At 43.4% G+C, this 12,804-nt stretch overlaps 1 protein-coding gene across 10 annotated transcripts in view; it reads right to left on the bottom strand.

Annotated features, from left to right (window-relative positions):
* NRG1 (neuregulin 1) overlaps window positions 1-12,804 on the bottom strand; it is a 532,697-nt gene that overhangs the window by 35,661 nt on the left and 484,232 nt on the right. For 8 of the 10 annotated variants that reach the window (XM_075931340.2, XM_075931339.2, XM_075931337.2 and 5 more), the window contains one exon: window positions 5,645-5,774. In XM_075931340.2, coding sequence (XP_075787455.2) covers window positions 5,645-5,774 — 130 coding nt within the window. Of the gene's footprint in view, window positions 1-5,644; window positions 5,775-12,804 lie in introns of those variants that run through there. The other 2 variants (XM_025183084.3, XM_025183080.3) reach the window with 1 other exon arrangement.

The following is a 12,804-nucleotide window of genomic DNA, read 5'->3' on the forward strand; positions in this document are numbered from 1 at the left end:
TTGAGGTTGGCAACAATTTACATGCTAGTGCAGATGGCACTAAATCCATTCCAGTCCGACTGGGGTTAAGCTTCCTGAAAACAGCATAGCCCTGTTTACACTGACACAAACATTTGTCAGCCCTGGTGCGGCTGCCACCCACTGCGGACAAGGGATGCAGACTCAGCCAGTGCGGACAGGGCAGGACGTGAATTCCCACCTCTGAGTATCTGCTCACGAGAAAAGCATTTTATGGCTGACAAGCAGAATTCAGTGTGGATGACAATTCTGCCGGTCAGAATGTCTCCTCTGCATTTTACATGCATGAACAGGCAATGTCTGAAAATACCTTCTTATCCTGTCGTTTCTCCAACGCTGTCACTAGCCTTCTCCATCTTTGGGGGCTACCCACATTGCATTTTCAAATCTTTCCTTGCCTATAGAGCGGGCCACTTTATGCTCTTTGTTACACCCGTGTAAATCAGAATAAGGCCAATGAAGATTGCTGTGGGTTTACACTGGAGTAATTGAACAATTAATCTGGGTCGCTATCTTCTCTCTTGGCTAATTAGAGGCTACCAACATTATTTAGTAAAGAAATTAGATAGCTAAATCATCAAGACCACAACTCTTTCTTTCATCAGATAAAAGAATGTCCAAAAAACGTCCTAATCCTGATGATTTCTGCGTTTTGTGGGTTTTAATTTTGTGAAAAGGCTAGTCTCTATGTAACTGCATTCAACTAGTAAAGATTCAGAACAAGTCCTTTCACTAAAAGCAAATATAAAGTACAGGTAAGTGGCATGGGGATGTTTTACCCTCATTTACGTGAATCACTATAAGAACTGTGCCTTTCATTGCACAGCTTAGTTTAGAGCTGTTAACACTTTGGCAGAAGGGGTGGTAGGGGAGAGGCTAACCCCAGCCCTGCCCCTCCCACTCAAGGCCCCGCCCCTTCTATCCAAGGCCCCGCCCTTTCTGGAAGTGCACCGCCAGGCCCCTCCAGCTGGTGGAGGAGCCTGGCAAATCTGTTGCCCCTCCCGCCTGCTCTTGACTTTCCCAGACTTGATAAACCTTTCCATTAGCACTGTAGCTAGCTTCCCTTTTTCCCCTTCAATTAACTGTTTCCTGGATCCTCCCCATTAATTAATTCCTATGCTGCCCGTTCCATTTCCAAACAAGGATATGGACAATTGTAAAAACATGGAAATTCATTCTTTCCCAAGGTTAAGGAAAGAAAACATTGTTTTTAGCAGCCAAAGCTGTGGCATCAAACCACTCTTAGGGAATAACCCCAGCAAAGGCAAGACAAAGGATGTAGCGCAGACATCACCTGCTTTAATCGAGCTTGCACGCTATCAAAAGTGGCCAAGACTTAGCAGCACAGTGCCAGCCCGGGCAGTACCAGGCTGCCGGGGGCGGTAAGTATGTACTCGCATTGCTAACCCATGCCAAGGTCTGTATTTAGCCATACTGCCTAGGTTGGAGGTAGTGAGAGTATGGCTATTCCCGCTGCAATCACATCTCCCATTGCTGTATAGGCATACCCTTAGGCGTACTGGAAGCAAATGGGGATGTCTACACTGGAATACGAGATCTGTGGCATGGATATGGATGGCTTGTGCTGTGGGGCTGTGTAGCTATTTGGACTCAGGGTGGATCCTGAGCTCTGGGATCTTTGCGCTTTGTGGACTCCAGCCCCCGTGAGCTCAAAGCAGATGGCTCTGGCCAGCCATGTGTGTCAGCTGTTGTGGAGACACATCCAATGAGGTGTAGCCTTCTAAGGTCTAGGTATGCAAAGGTATACAGGCACTTAGCTCCCACGCACCTAAATACCTCTTTGGACCTAGGCCCAAGCGCCTAAATCACTTTTCAAAACAGGACACAGACTCCTCTGTCATTTAGGCACTTCTAAAAGTTTTACCCAATGTCTCGGGAAAAAAACACCAAATCCTCCTTCCTCTCTTTTTTACACCGAGACTATTCGGTTTAATCCAGGATTGTAATTAAATTCTAGTACAGAGAAATGTATACAGCACGGTGCCATGGTACAGGTTACATTTCAGGCACAGACCCTTGTGGATAAATGCACATTTCAGAAGTGAATCCAGCTGACTAGCACCCAACTCTCAAACAGTCAGCTTGTTGAAAACGTATACCAGTATCAGCGAAAGCAAAACATGGCACAGTGTTCATTGTGACACCTTCAGGTTTTTTGGACCTCACTTTTGATCACAATGCTTCTAACATTAGCAATAGGAGGCCGATTCACCAGGCATTCATGGGGGCGTTGGTGATTAGAGACCTTGCCTGGAACATTCCCTGATTATTGTGCAGCTGAGTCATGCTTTTTTATTAGCAATAAAAACAACTTAGAACAACGAGGCTCATGCTTTGAACATTTTGGTTTTGCACTCAACAGATGGAGCATATGGAAAATGTGAACTTGCTACAAAGGCAGAACATGAAGAGCAAGTCCCATCTTTCAAGTTTTCTGATGCCATGGACACGTTTTGGAAAAAGATTTGTTTTCACAAGAGATGGAAGCAATGTGTCCTTCCCAGATATTTGTTTTAATTCACACTTAAAAATAAACATCTGTGTCTTTAACCATGCAAGAAAATAATGCTTTTGTTGTTTCCTCAGGTTTGCAGTGTGTGCCCATTAAAAACAATTCAGATTCTCATGTCATGGATGGCAGAGACATTTGTCTTGTTTTGTTACAGTATAAACAGCTTCAGGGCTGGTAAATAACAAGAGACATAGCAGAAGCACTGCAAACTACATGTGAGCTTAGCTCTCCTTTAGAGCGAGACCCGTTTCCACAGCTTTAGTATAAATAAGAATCAAGCCCTGTGATTTTACATTGTAATGATGTCTCCTGGTATTTTTCGTGCTGCCCCAAAAATGCCCTGCATGGAAGCCTGGGAAGTTATTTTTCTTTTCTCTCAGATTATAGATTTAATGGTTATTTCTTGTCTACATGAAAAAAAAAATATTCATTTAAGAGGGCCTGGGACATTTAACATACAAGTTAAATGATAATATAGAGTGTCCCCACTATAAGTTGCCCTGGTATACATCCGTTCCACACTAAAGTTGTTGACGCTTGTAGGAACTGGTGTTAAGTGTTGCTCTTAAGTCATGCAAAAAATTTGTTTTGCACAAATGGAAGTCAGCCACAGTGAAAAAAATCCCTTGCTTTAAGTTGTCGGTCAATATGTTTTTTGGAATGTATCTTGGCCTTATAGCAAGGACAGTCTGAAATAAAGTGTAAACAGGGTCAGACCTGGCCGTCAAAAACCAAAAAAGTCATGAGATACAGTGAAAAAGAGATGACACGGAAAACAATAGTGAAATACCAGTGAATAGTCAAAACGTGACGCATACAGCCCAGCAAACATGTCATGTGCACGGCCATTGGGCTGCTTGGAGCATGAAGTGAAGACGGGGAAGCCCAGGAGCTGGTTTCCGGTAGGTCCACTTGGGTGCAATCTCAAAATTGGATTGTCTTGCACTGCGCAGTGATAATTGTATACTTTCAGCACGTTGTCAAAAAGCCAAAGCTGGTTTTTGGGCATTAACGAAAATGGCAATGAACAACCATAGAAGAGCCATGATTCCAACATCAGAGGGATTTGTGAGAAAAACACACCCAAATCTGGCTAACTGCAGGTAAGAGCCATAGGGGAGTGCTGCCAGCATTTCCTGGAAGCAATTTCAGTCCCTTCCTTTCCATGTGAGAACCAGGTCTCTCTCCACCCTTTTACATGATGTTGCAGAAAAGCTCTTTTTGCTATTACTGGGTTTTTGTTTTTAGCCTTTATATGACTGAAAATTCATGTGATTCCACCAGATTGTTCATCTTACTGAGTAGCTTCTGCTGCCTCTCCCGAAAATGCCAATATTCTCAGAGAGAACAATTCCCTTAAGATTCAGTTTGGCACAATGCCATCTGCCCTGTGTCTCCTCAAGTCGGGGAGAGTTTAGAGCTCCATGGTACCCGGTTCTGGTCTGTTATAAGATCCACTAAAGCTCCAAAGGTATCTTTTGTACAATGGTGCATCCACTGTATTTATACTGGTTCTTTGGCAGAAGACTGGACCGTTGTGTCCGCATGTGGGCTAGAATTGGGTTTGATTGTGATAAGAATACGAGGCCTCAATTTGCTCAGGTACACTCAAAGTTAAGCTTGTGCTGGAGTGAATTCCTGAATACGGCTCAACGTCAGCACATCCTTAAGTGCTTCCCCGAATCAGGGCCCTCCATTTCAACAGACGCCCCCTGGGAAGTTCGGATGGCAATTTACTGATTACAAAACGATGGAAAACGGTGATTTGTAATTTACTGATTACAAAACGGTGCAGTTTAACACCGTAAAAACTCCTGAGTTTCGTTTGACCTCATTAGGCACAGTGACTTTGTAGTCATCTAACTCGGAACAAAGCATCTTGTGGTGGCACTACATTTTCCAGGCACTTTCACTGATCTTTAATAAGTCATTTATTTTACTACAATGTGTTAATAAAAACTAACGGCTGCATGTGCTCTGTGGTATACATGCGGCATTCTGACACAAATTATTCCACTTGGTCTCTTTTCATTATCTGGGGCATATTTCACCAGTGACGCTTGTCTTAAAAGATCTAACAGCCTAGATGTCAAACAATAGTTATCTCAGAGTATCCAGAAGCCAGTTGGGCACGCAGCCCTATCTCTGTAATGAAACCATCTGGGGCATTTTAATAACTGTTGTGTGAGCTTTCTAAAGGCTTGGCTTCATTGCAACAGTGAGTACACTTGAGTTAGTCCACCAGTCTAGACTAGCCTCCCAAATGAGAGCAACCACCCAGCGAAACAACATTCTAGCTATTCAGAGTGATGGGAGTAGCAGCAGTCAATGAGTTGTTATAATTTGAGCTCTTGCATGCCCCTCCCCCCCGCATTATTAGGTCAAGGGTGTTGAGCGATTTCTCTCCTCTGGGCTGGAGCTAAGCCCACCAAGGGGGAAGAAGAATTGCCCAGGGTCTGTGGCTACAGCAGTGGCAGCTGGAGCCCTGAGTCCTTTAAACTGCTGCCAGAGAGACAGGCCATGCACTCTGGACAGCACTAAGAGCTGAGTTGGCTCCGCCCCTTCCACCCTCAGCCCCGCCCCTTCTGGGAATGCAGAGCCGCCCTCTCTGTTTTGCCCAGGAATGGCTGTCGGCTCTGCTGGCTGGAGCTAGCGAGATGAAAGCTAGCGTGGGTATGTTTACATGAGCTGCTATCCCACTCCACGAGGGCAGTATCGAGAAACCCCAAGTGTCAGGAGCTCTCAGGCGTCAAAACCTTCCCTCATCCGTCCTCATTCCCCCCATCCCCTCAATGAGCACTACTTAACTGGAACTAGAGATTTTTGTATGGGAGTCGGGTTAGGGTCGAAACTCAAGATACCCCTCAAGTTAACGTTGCAACGAACACAAGCCCTGTTACACAGGCCTCATCTCAATAGCTAGATTCATACCAACACTACCACACAAAGCTGAAGAGGTGTCTGATGCATCTATCAAGTATCTGCGGGGCTGTTGGTAGTAAAAAGAACTGTTCAGATACTGAAGAATTACTTGGAGAAAAAGTACATGAGAAACACAGTGGCTACACTGAAATAAACCAAAACATTTCTTACCTGCACAAATATCTGGGGGGGTTTGGAAGGTCTTTGACCATGTAACACTCTCCTCCATTGACACAGAAGGCTTTCTGCTTGATGTCACATTTTGTGAGGTGACTTGTCCCAGTAGTAGATGTAGAAGTGGCTGCAGGAGAGAAGAGAGAAAATACAATTCAGAATGGTTTGGTTCTTTCCTGACCAGGATTTGGATTTCAATACAATTTATGCACTTGCGTGGAAGAGATATGGGGCAGGGGAGAATTGGCGATTCTTAGGAGCTATTTGCCTGTAGCCTCCTAGAATTAATCTGAGTCATGGAAAACAATAGTTTGCTTATACGGTATTGTGCTGATCAGAATAAAGAGCACAAAATGGCTTCCAGTCCTCCGACATGCTCCATACACACAAATGAGGAGAGTTTAAAATTCCATACTGTATCCAACTAGGCCTGCTAAATCAAACTCCGAAGGATCCACCGCGAAAGCTTCGATCCTCTGGCAAGTGGACACATGGCTTAAGAAGCTCAATATACAACAGTTTGTCACCCTAAATGGAGTTATGCACACAGCTCGCAGCACTGGATTAGTTCAATTAAGCAATAAAACAAGTTTATTTAACTACAAGGAGAGGTTTCAAGTGAGTACGAGTATAAGGCGCTCATGTCAGAAATGGCGACGAGAAACCAGGCTGAATTCAAGAGGCAGTCCTTTACCAAAGGTACCCATCACACCGTGGAGAAAACTAACAGGTCGGAGCCAGCTGTTAAAAGCCATTTAGACTTTGGAAGCTGCTAAGCAGGCAGGATTTCTAAGGTTTCTCTTATTCATTAGTTTATATTTTACAATTTAGTTTGAGCGTTAAGTGATCTGAATCAGTCTACCTGGGCACAAAGCTTGCTCCTTTGTATAAGCCTCAGTTCCTAATGTTGCTTTCCAGGTCCTCTATCTGTTTGCAACCACTTGTTACATCTTGCCTTACTGGGTCCTGATTGGTGCCCTGAGGGGCTCATGTGATGTCAACAATTGATAGTAATAAATCCTGATAATAATCCCATCTTTTCCCTGAGCGAGGCTCAGTTAAACAAAGACCACGTCTAGCTCCAGTAAACAGGCCATGCTTTAAAAGCAGGTTTTAATAGACTGTTTCACCAACGGTCCACAGTACATCATGGGCAAACCTAGTCTAGGCATGGCGGTGGTAGCCCAAATATAAAGTTATGTCTGCATTGCACAGCCTAACTCAGCAGAGCCCTCTCTTCAGCACACACCAGCAGGAGTTTTTCTGCTTATGTAGGAACATCGCTCCCCCCGATAATATTAGCTATCCTGACAGAAATGCTCACACCCTTGACTGCAATAGATATACTGGTATAAAAGCAATGAGTAGTCCTGTGGTACCATAAAAATGATAGATAGATAGATAGATAGATAGATAGATAGATAGATAGATAGATAGATAGATAGATAGATAGATAGATAGATAGATAGATAGATAGATAGATAGATAGATAGATAGATAGATAGACTGGCTACGTCTAGACTGCACGCCTTTTTTGACAGAGGCTTTTTTGACAGTATCTTTCAAAAAAGCCTCTGTCAAAAAAGAGCATCTAGACAACCAGAAGATTTTTTCAAAAAAGCGTCTCGCTTTTTTGAAAGAGAGTGTAGATGCTCTCTTTCGAAAAAGCCCTGTTTTCATGCACTGGTGCCTTTTTTCGAAAGATGACTTTCGAAAAAAGGCGTATTCCTTGAAGAATGAGGTTTACTGCTGTCGACAAAACCGTCACATTCTGTCGATTTACTGTCGACAGAACGCAGCGGTAGTCTAAACGCAGGTATAGTTTTTCAAAAAAAAAGGCCACTTTTTTCAAAAAAACTCTGTACTGTAGACACACCCAGTGTCCTGAGCTTTTGTGGGCAAAACACACTTCATCAGATGAGCATGCATTGGAAGAAGTGGGCTTTACCCACAAAGGCTCATGATCCTATATATTTTTGTTAGTCTCTAAGTGTATGTCTACACTAGCCCCCAGTTCGAACTAGGAAGGCAAATGTAGGCATTCGAAATGGCAAATGAAGCCCGGGATTTAAATATCCCAGGCTTTATTTTCATGTTCCTGTCTGGTCGCCATTTTGAAATTCCACTAGCCCGAAGTAACTGCCTGCAGCTACACGCAGCAGTGAAACGGTAATTCGAACTAAGTCCTTAGTTTGAATTAACTGTTACACCTCTTTCCAGGAGGAGTAACACTTAATTCGAACTAAGGACTTAGTTTGAATTACCATTTCAGTGCCGCGTGTAGCCGCGGGCAGTTCCTTCGGGCTAGTGTAATTTCAAAATGGCGACCGGACGGGAACATGCAAATAAAGCCTGGGATATTTAAATCCCGGGCTTTATTTGCAATTTCAAATGCCTACATTAGCCTCCTTAGTTCGAACTAGGGGGCTAGTGCAGACATACCCTAAGGGAGTGTCTACACTAGGAAATTATTTAGAAATAACTAAATTCGAAATAATAACTCCTGAAATAACTATTTCAAAATGAGTGCTATTCCCCGAGGAAAACAGGAGTACCGATTTTGAAATAATCAGCCCGTTATTTCGAAATAACAGGCTTCGTTGCGTGAACGCTTCCCTTATTATTTCGAAATAAGGGGGGTTACTTGGAAATAACTCCCGAGTGTAGACCAGGGCTAAGGTGCCACAGGACTACTCATTGTTTTTAAAGTTACAGACTAACATGGCCCCTGAGACTTTTTATATTGGTACAGGTTTTACATGTAGACTATGCCTACATTGAAGGTGGGTCTCAGTGCATACAACCATGATGAAGGGGCTGGAAGGTGTAATTTAACACTAGCTTAGACTCCCCTCTTAATTTAGTTCAACCTACATAGCTAGAGTGCATATTGCCTTTTAATCCCTTTAAAACACTTCTTCCTGAAAGTACGGCCATTGTTCTGAAGATATCCTCTGGCTCAAAAACCTAAAGCATTCATTTTAAATGAAAAGCAAAATTGTCTGCCTGAACTCCTGCTGGCAAAGCTTATTACTATCACGAAGGCTAATGGAAAGTCTGAAATTGAATTATAAGAGAATGTTGTCGAGAACGTGACTGTAGCTATCTGGAACTGCACTGGTCATCCTGCTCGGCACTTTTTCTTTAAGCAGCAGCTCGATCAAAATTGTTCCTCGTGGAGTTTCAAAGTTACTGGTTGTGCCCTGCTGATGTAAAGTGACGGCTGCAGTTGTGCTGAACAAATCGCTAGCGATGGAAATACGTCGCCTTTCTGAGACTAACCCCAGAATAGAAGGGATTTACATAGCTTTGCCAGGAGTTTTTTCCCCCCTCTCCTCTCCCTCGAGTTTGGCATTGTGTGTCCCATAAATCGCAACACATATTTTTTCCCCTGGTGTTACTGATAGATTCACACTGCAGTCTCAATCGGCCTCTGTCTTTGGTGACTTAGCTCTGGAGACAGCTTGTCTTTGATGCACCATTTCTGGTGGCCAAAGCAGTGTTCGCTCTATCCGCTGCATGCCTCTTTTGCAAATTAAATTTAAAAAGCAACAATGTCATGGTGTCAGATTTCTCTGAAACCCACATGGCGGAAGAACTGGCAAGTCTTGGAGCAGGTGGTCCTCGGACAGATTTCACTCAGTCCGTAACTAGCCCCCTTGTGCTTGCCTTCTATAACTCATAAAGTTCTCAGAGGGGACTTGAGGGATTGAGTTATTTTACAATGTATTGACAATGAGCGTATAGGAAAGACATACCACAGCAGCAGATACCATTTATTTTTTGTTACCTATTTATTTATCTGGCCAATTTTTACTCCTATTTTCTTAATGCACATTAAATATGGATGAGTGGCATGCAAATCATTTTACATTTCCACTTGCCCCTAATTTATTGACTTAAAAAGGATAAATCACAAATCATAAAATACTTTGTAAACGCCGGGCGTAAGCAGACACTTAAAAAACCCCGGATGCTCCATTTTCTTTGCTAAGCAACTGACCGTGGCATAAATGACACATAGCATTCTCACTAATGCAAATATCTGCATGGCAATGAAGGACAATGAAATCTTTTCCCAAGAACTACTTGAGTGCAAACGGAAGACAAGAGAGGTATGCTAGATACTACCGTTCTCAGAATCATAGATGTTCTAGGCTCATTTAACAGCTATTCTCTACAATATTTTTCACACTCCATTCCAAAACCTCTGGGTAGCTCAATCTCTTAATTAAACCTCAGCACAATTTCACATCAATTAGTCATTGCAAAGTCATGGCAATTTTTTACTTACCTGGGAGATTGCTAACCTTTCTGTGTCTCGGAACAAGGAAACGCATGCTAGTTTGGATTCTTTTTCCAAAACAGAATTCTACAGTAAGTAATAAAGTTGCTACAGCTTTCGGACATACAGATCCTTTACAATGCCTGTGAATCAATCCACTACCACCAACAGAATTTAAGGCAGCTCTGTGTTCTCATCACTGGAGAACATCCGTGCTAGCAAAGCACAATAGATGCCAATGCCTATTTTAATCTAGTTTCTGCAGGCATCAGTATAATGTTGGAGGACATGCTCTCAGCCGCCCAAGGTGACAGGTAAGACGTCAATGCTCAAGTGAAGAGAAAATCAAGTGCCAGACTTGGTGCACAGAAAGGATCATCCTTCTGTCTGAAGGCAGCTTAGAGGCCATGAATAAGATTCGTGGCTGAATTGTAAGCAGAGAGCTTTGTCTCCTTTGGTGAAGGAGAGACAAGAGAAAAAGCTCACTATATCATAGGTTTCTGTGACTAAACACCACTGTCAACTGTGGCGTCGCTATGACTCACTCCAGCAAGAGACAGGGAAAGAGAGTAAACTCTGAGATGACATATTCAGAAACAATAATACCACTATGCTTGAATGGACTCAGCCTTAGTGTTCTCACATTTTGCCTGTTGGCTCGCAACCATCCTGTTCCTTACACAAACCCAATTCCTGATCATAAGCAACTGAAAGAGCTGCAGGGTGGATTAATTTCTCCTGTGGTCTTGGACAAAGGCACTCTGTCCTTGTAGGTCTCAGACTGACCCTCTGATGGGTCATCCTGCCAGGCAACAAACACCTTGAACTCCCAGGCCATGTTGAATTACGGGGAAGATTAATATATGGAGATATACCATCTCATAGAGCTGGAAGGGACGTTGAGAGGTCATCGAGTCCAGTCCCCTGCCCTCACAGCAAGACCAAGTACCACCCCTGACAGATTTGCCCCAGATCCCTAAATGGCCCCCTCAAGGATTGAACTCACAATCCTGGGTTTAGCAGGCCAATGCTCAAACCACTGAGCTATCCCTCCCCCCATCTGTGATCGATCTTCCCTGGTTTGATTTAGAGGGCCTATTGAAGACCCGCTAAATCAAACTCAGAGGGTGCTCCCGTCGGCACCAGTACTCCTGCTCCACACAAGAAGTAAGGGAAGCCAATGGGAGTGCTTGCTCCTGTTGACTTCCCGCTGTGTGGACGGCGATTTAAGATACATCGACCCAGCTACACAATTAACATAGCTGGAGTTGCCTATCTTAGGTCAACCTTCAGCTCCAGTGTAAACCAGGCCCCACTGCCTTCTTTTTTGAGCACCTGTGATCCCCCTAAAACAAAGTTAATAATATTTAATTGTCTGCCCAACTCCAAGGCACATTGTTAAGATTCAGTTATGCTCATAAATCCTCCACAGAAGTATTTGCAGGCAGCTGCTAATGTGGAAAGTTCCCAATATAAATGCCGAACAAACAAGAAGCAAGTGGGGTTGATTTTCCTCTGAAGTCAACAGAAGCTCTTCCATCCACTGGACTGAGAGGAGACTTAGGCCGACAGCAAGCGCTTCTGAAAATTCTAGCTTCTGTGATTTGGAACCCAGGAGAATTTTAGCTTCACCAAAACTATGGATGGATACATTCCAGCTTCCTTATGCTGACTGTTTATCAAAAAGGAAATGCTAGCCAGGTAGCTTAAAACTATACACTGACATTTCAACATGTAAGACTGACCTCAGGACCAAAAAAAGCAGAGAAAAATGATTGGTGTATTGCTCATAGGCACTTTGGCTCAAAGGGTCAGATTTATTAGTACATTCTGGGTACTTTCCTCCACTGCGGTGATGCAATGTAGCCAAAAATCCAGCTTTGCTGGCCAATTACTATGGTTGTAAGGCCTTTAAAGAGCCAGCTGGTTTGCATCACAGGCATGGCATAAAGCAGCCAGAGCATACTTACGAATCTGGCCTGTTCTCATCAAGTGCAAAGCTGCAGCACATAGAGAAGCAACTTTTCAAATGGGCAACTTGTGATTGCCCAAGCTTTAAAATCTCATGATTTACATGAACAAAGCAGTATTGCGTATGCACATGTTTGTGAGAAAATCTTGCCCCACATATTCAAGGATTTTCATACCGGGTAGAATAAGTCCTGCTGGGACAATTCAAACAGAGAAAGACACAACAAACCACAAAAAGCACAAGTTTCACCAAATAAGTTTGTCATCATAGTTTGAAGATGCAGTCCGGGAGTACCTACCTCAGGGCAGTTTGTGAAAAACAGGGCAGATCCCCCCAAATTGGGAGTATGTTCCATAATTAGATTTCACCAACCGCATAACAAATAGGAACTCCTGCATTAGTGTGTGTCTTACCAGGCTCACAGACAATCCATCTTGACACCCAAGCACCCAAACATCACAAAATATCCAGGCTACTGCCAGTCCCAAGAGATCAGTCACAGGTCAACTGGTACCATCCATCTCACCCCAAAGACAACACTTGTAGCCAATTCTACAGTAAAGAAATTAAGGACTTACTAACTTTTTAAAAAATGAGTTAAAGCAGGCAATGTATATGCACGTATGAGTTGAGTCTATGGTTCCAAAAGATGACAGAGATGTTGTCATCTGTCAGCACTGACTGTTTTTAGGGTGAACCCAGACTGACCCTGAGTTTCTTTGCTGTTTGTTTCTTAGCTCCAGTTCTTCTAAGCATCCAGACAGCAAAGAGATGAACAATCTTAGGCGAAGAGATGAAAAATCTTCATGCCAACTATTTTCATTTCTCTCATCTAGCACTCCAAACGATGGACAAGCCCTTCTGTATGTACTTCTCCATGGGCGGATGGGGCAATCAACA

This window comes from Pelodiscus sinensis, chromosome 6 (genome assembly GCF_052426305.1).
Source record: "Pelodiscus sinensis isolate ZL-2025 chromosome 6, ASM5242630v1, whole genome shotgun sequence".
NCBI lineage: Eukaryota > Metazoa > Chordata > Testudines > Trionychidae > Pelodiscus > Pelodiscus sinensis.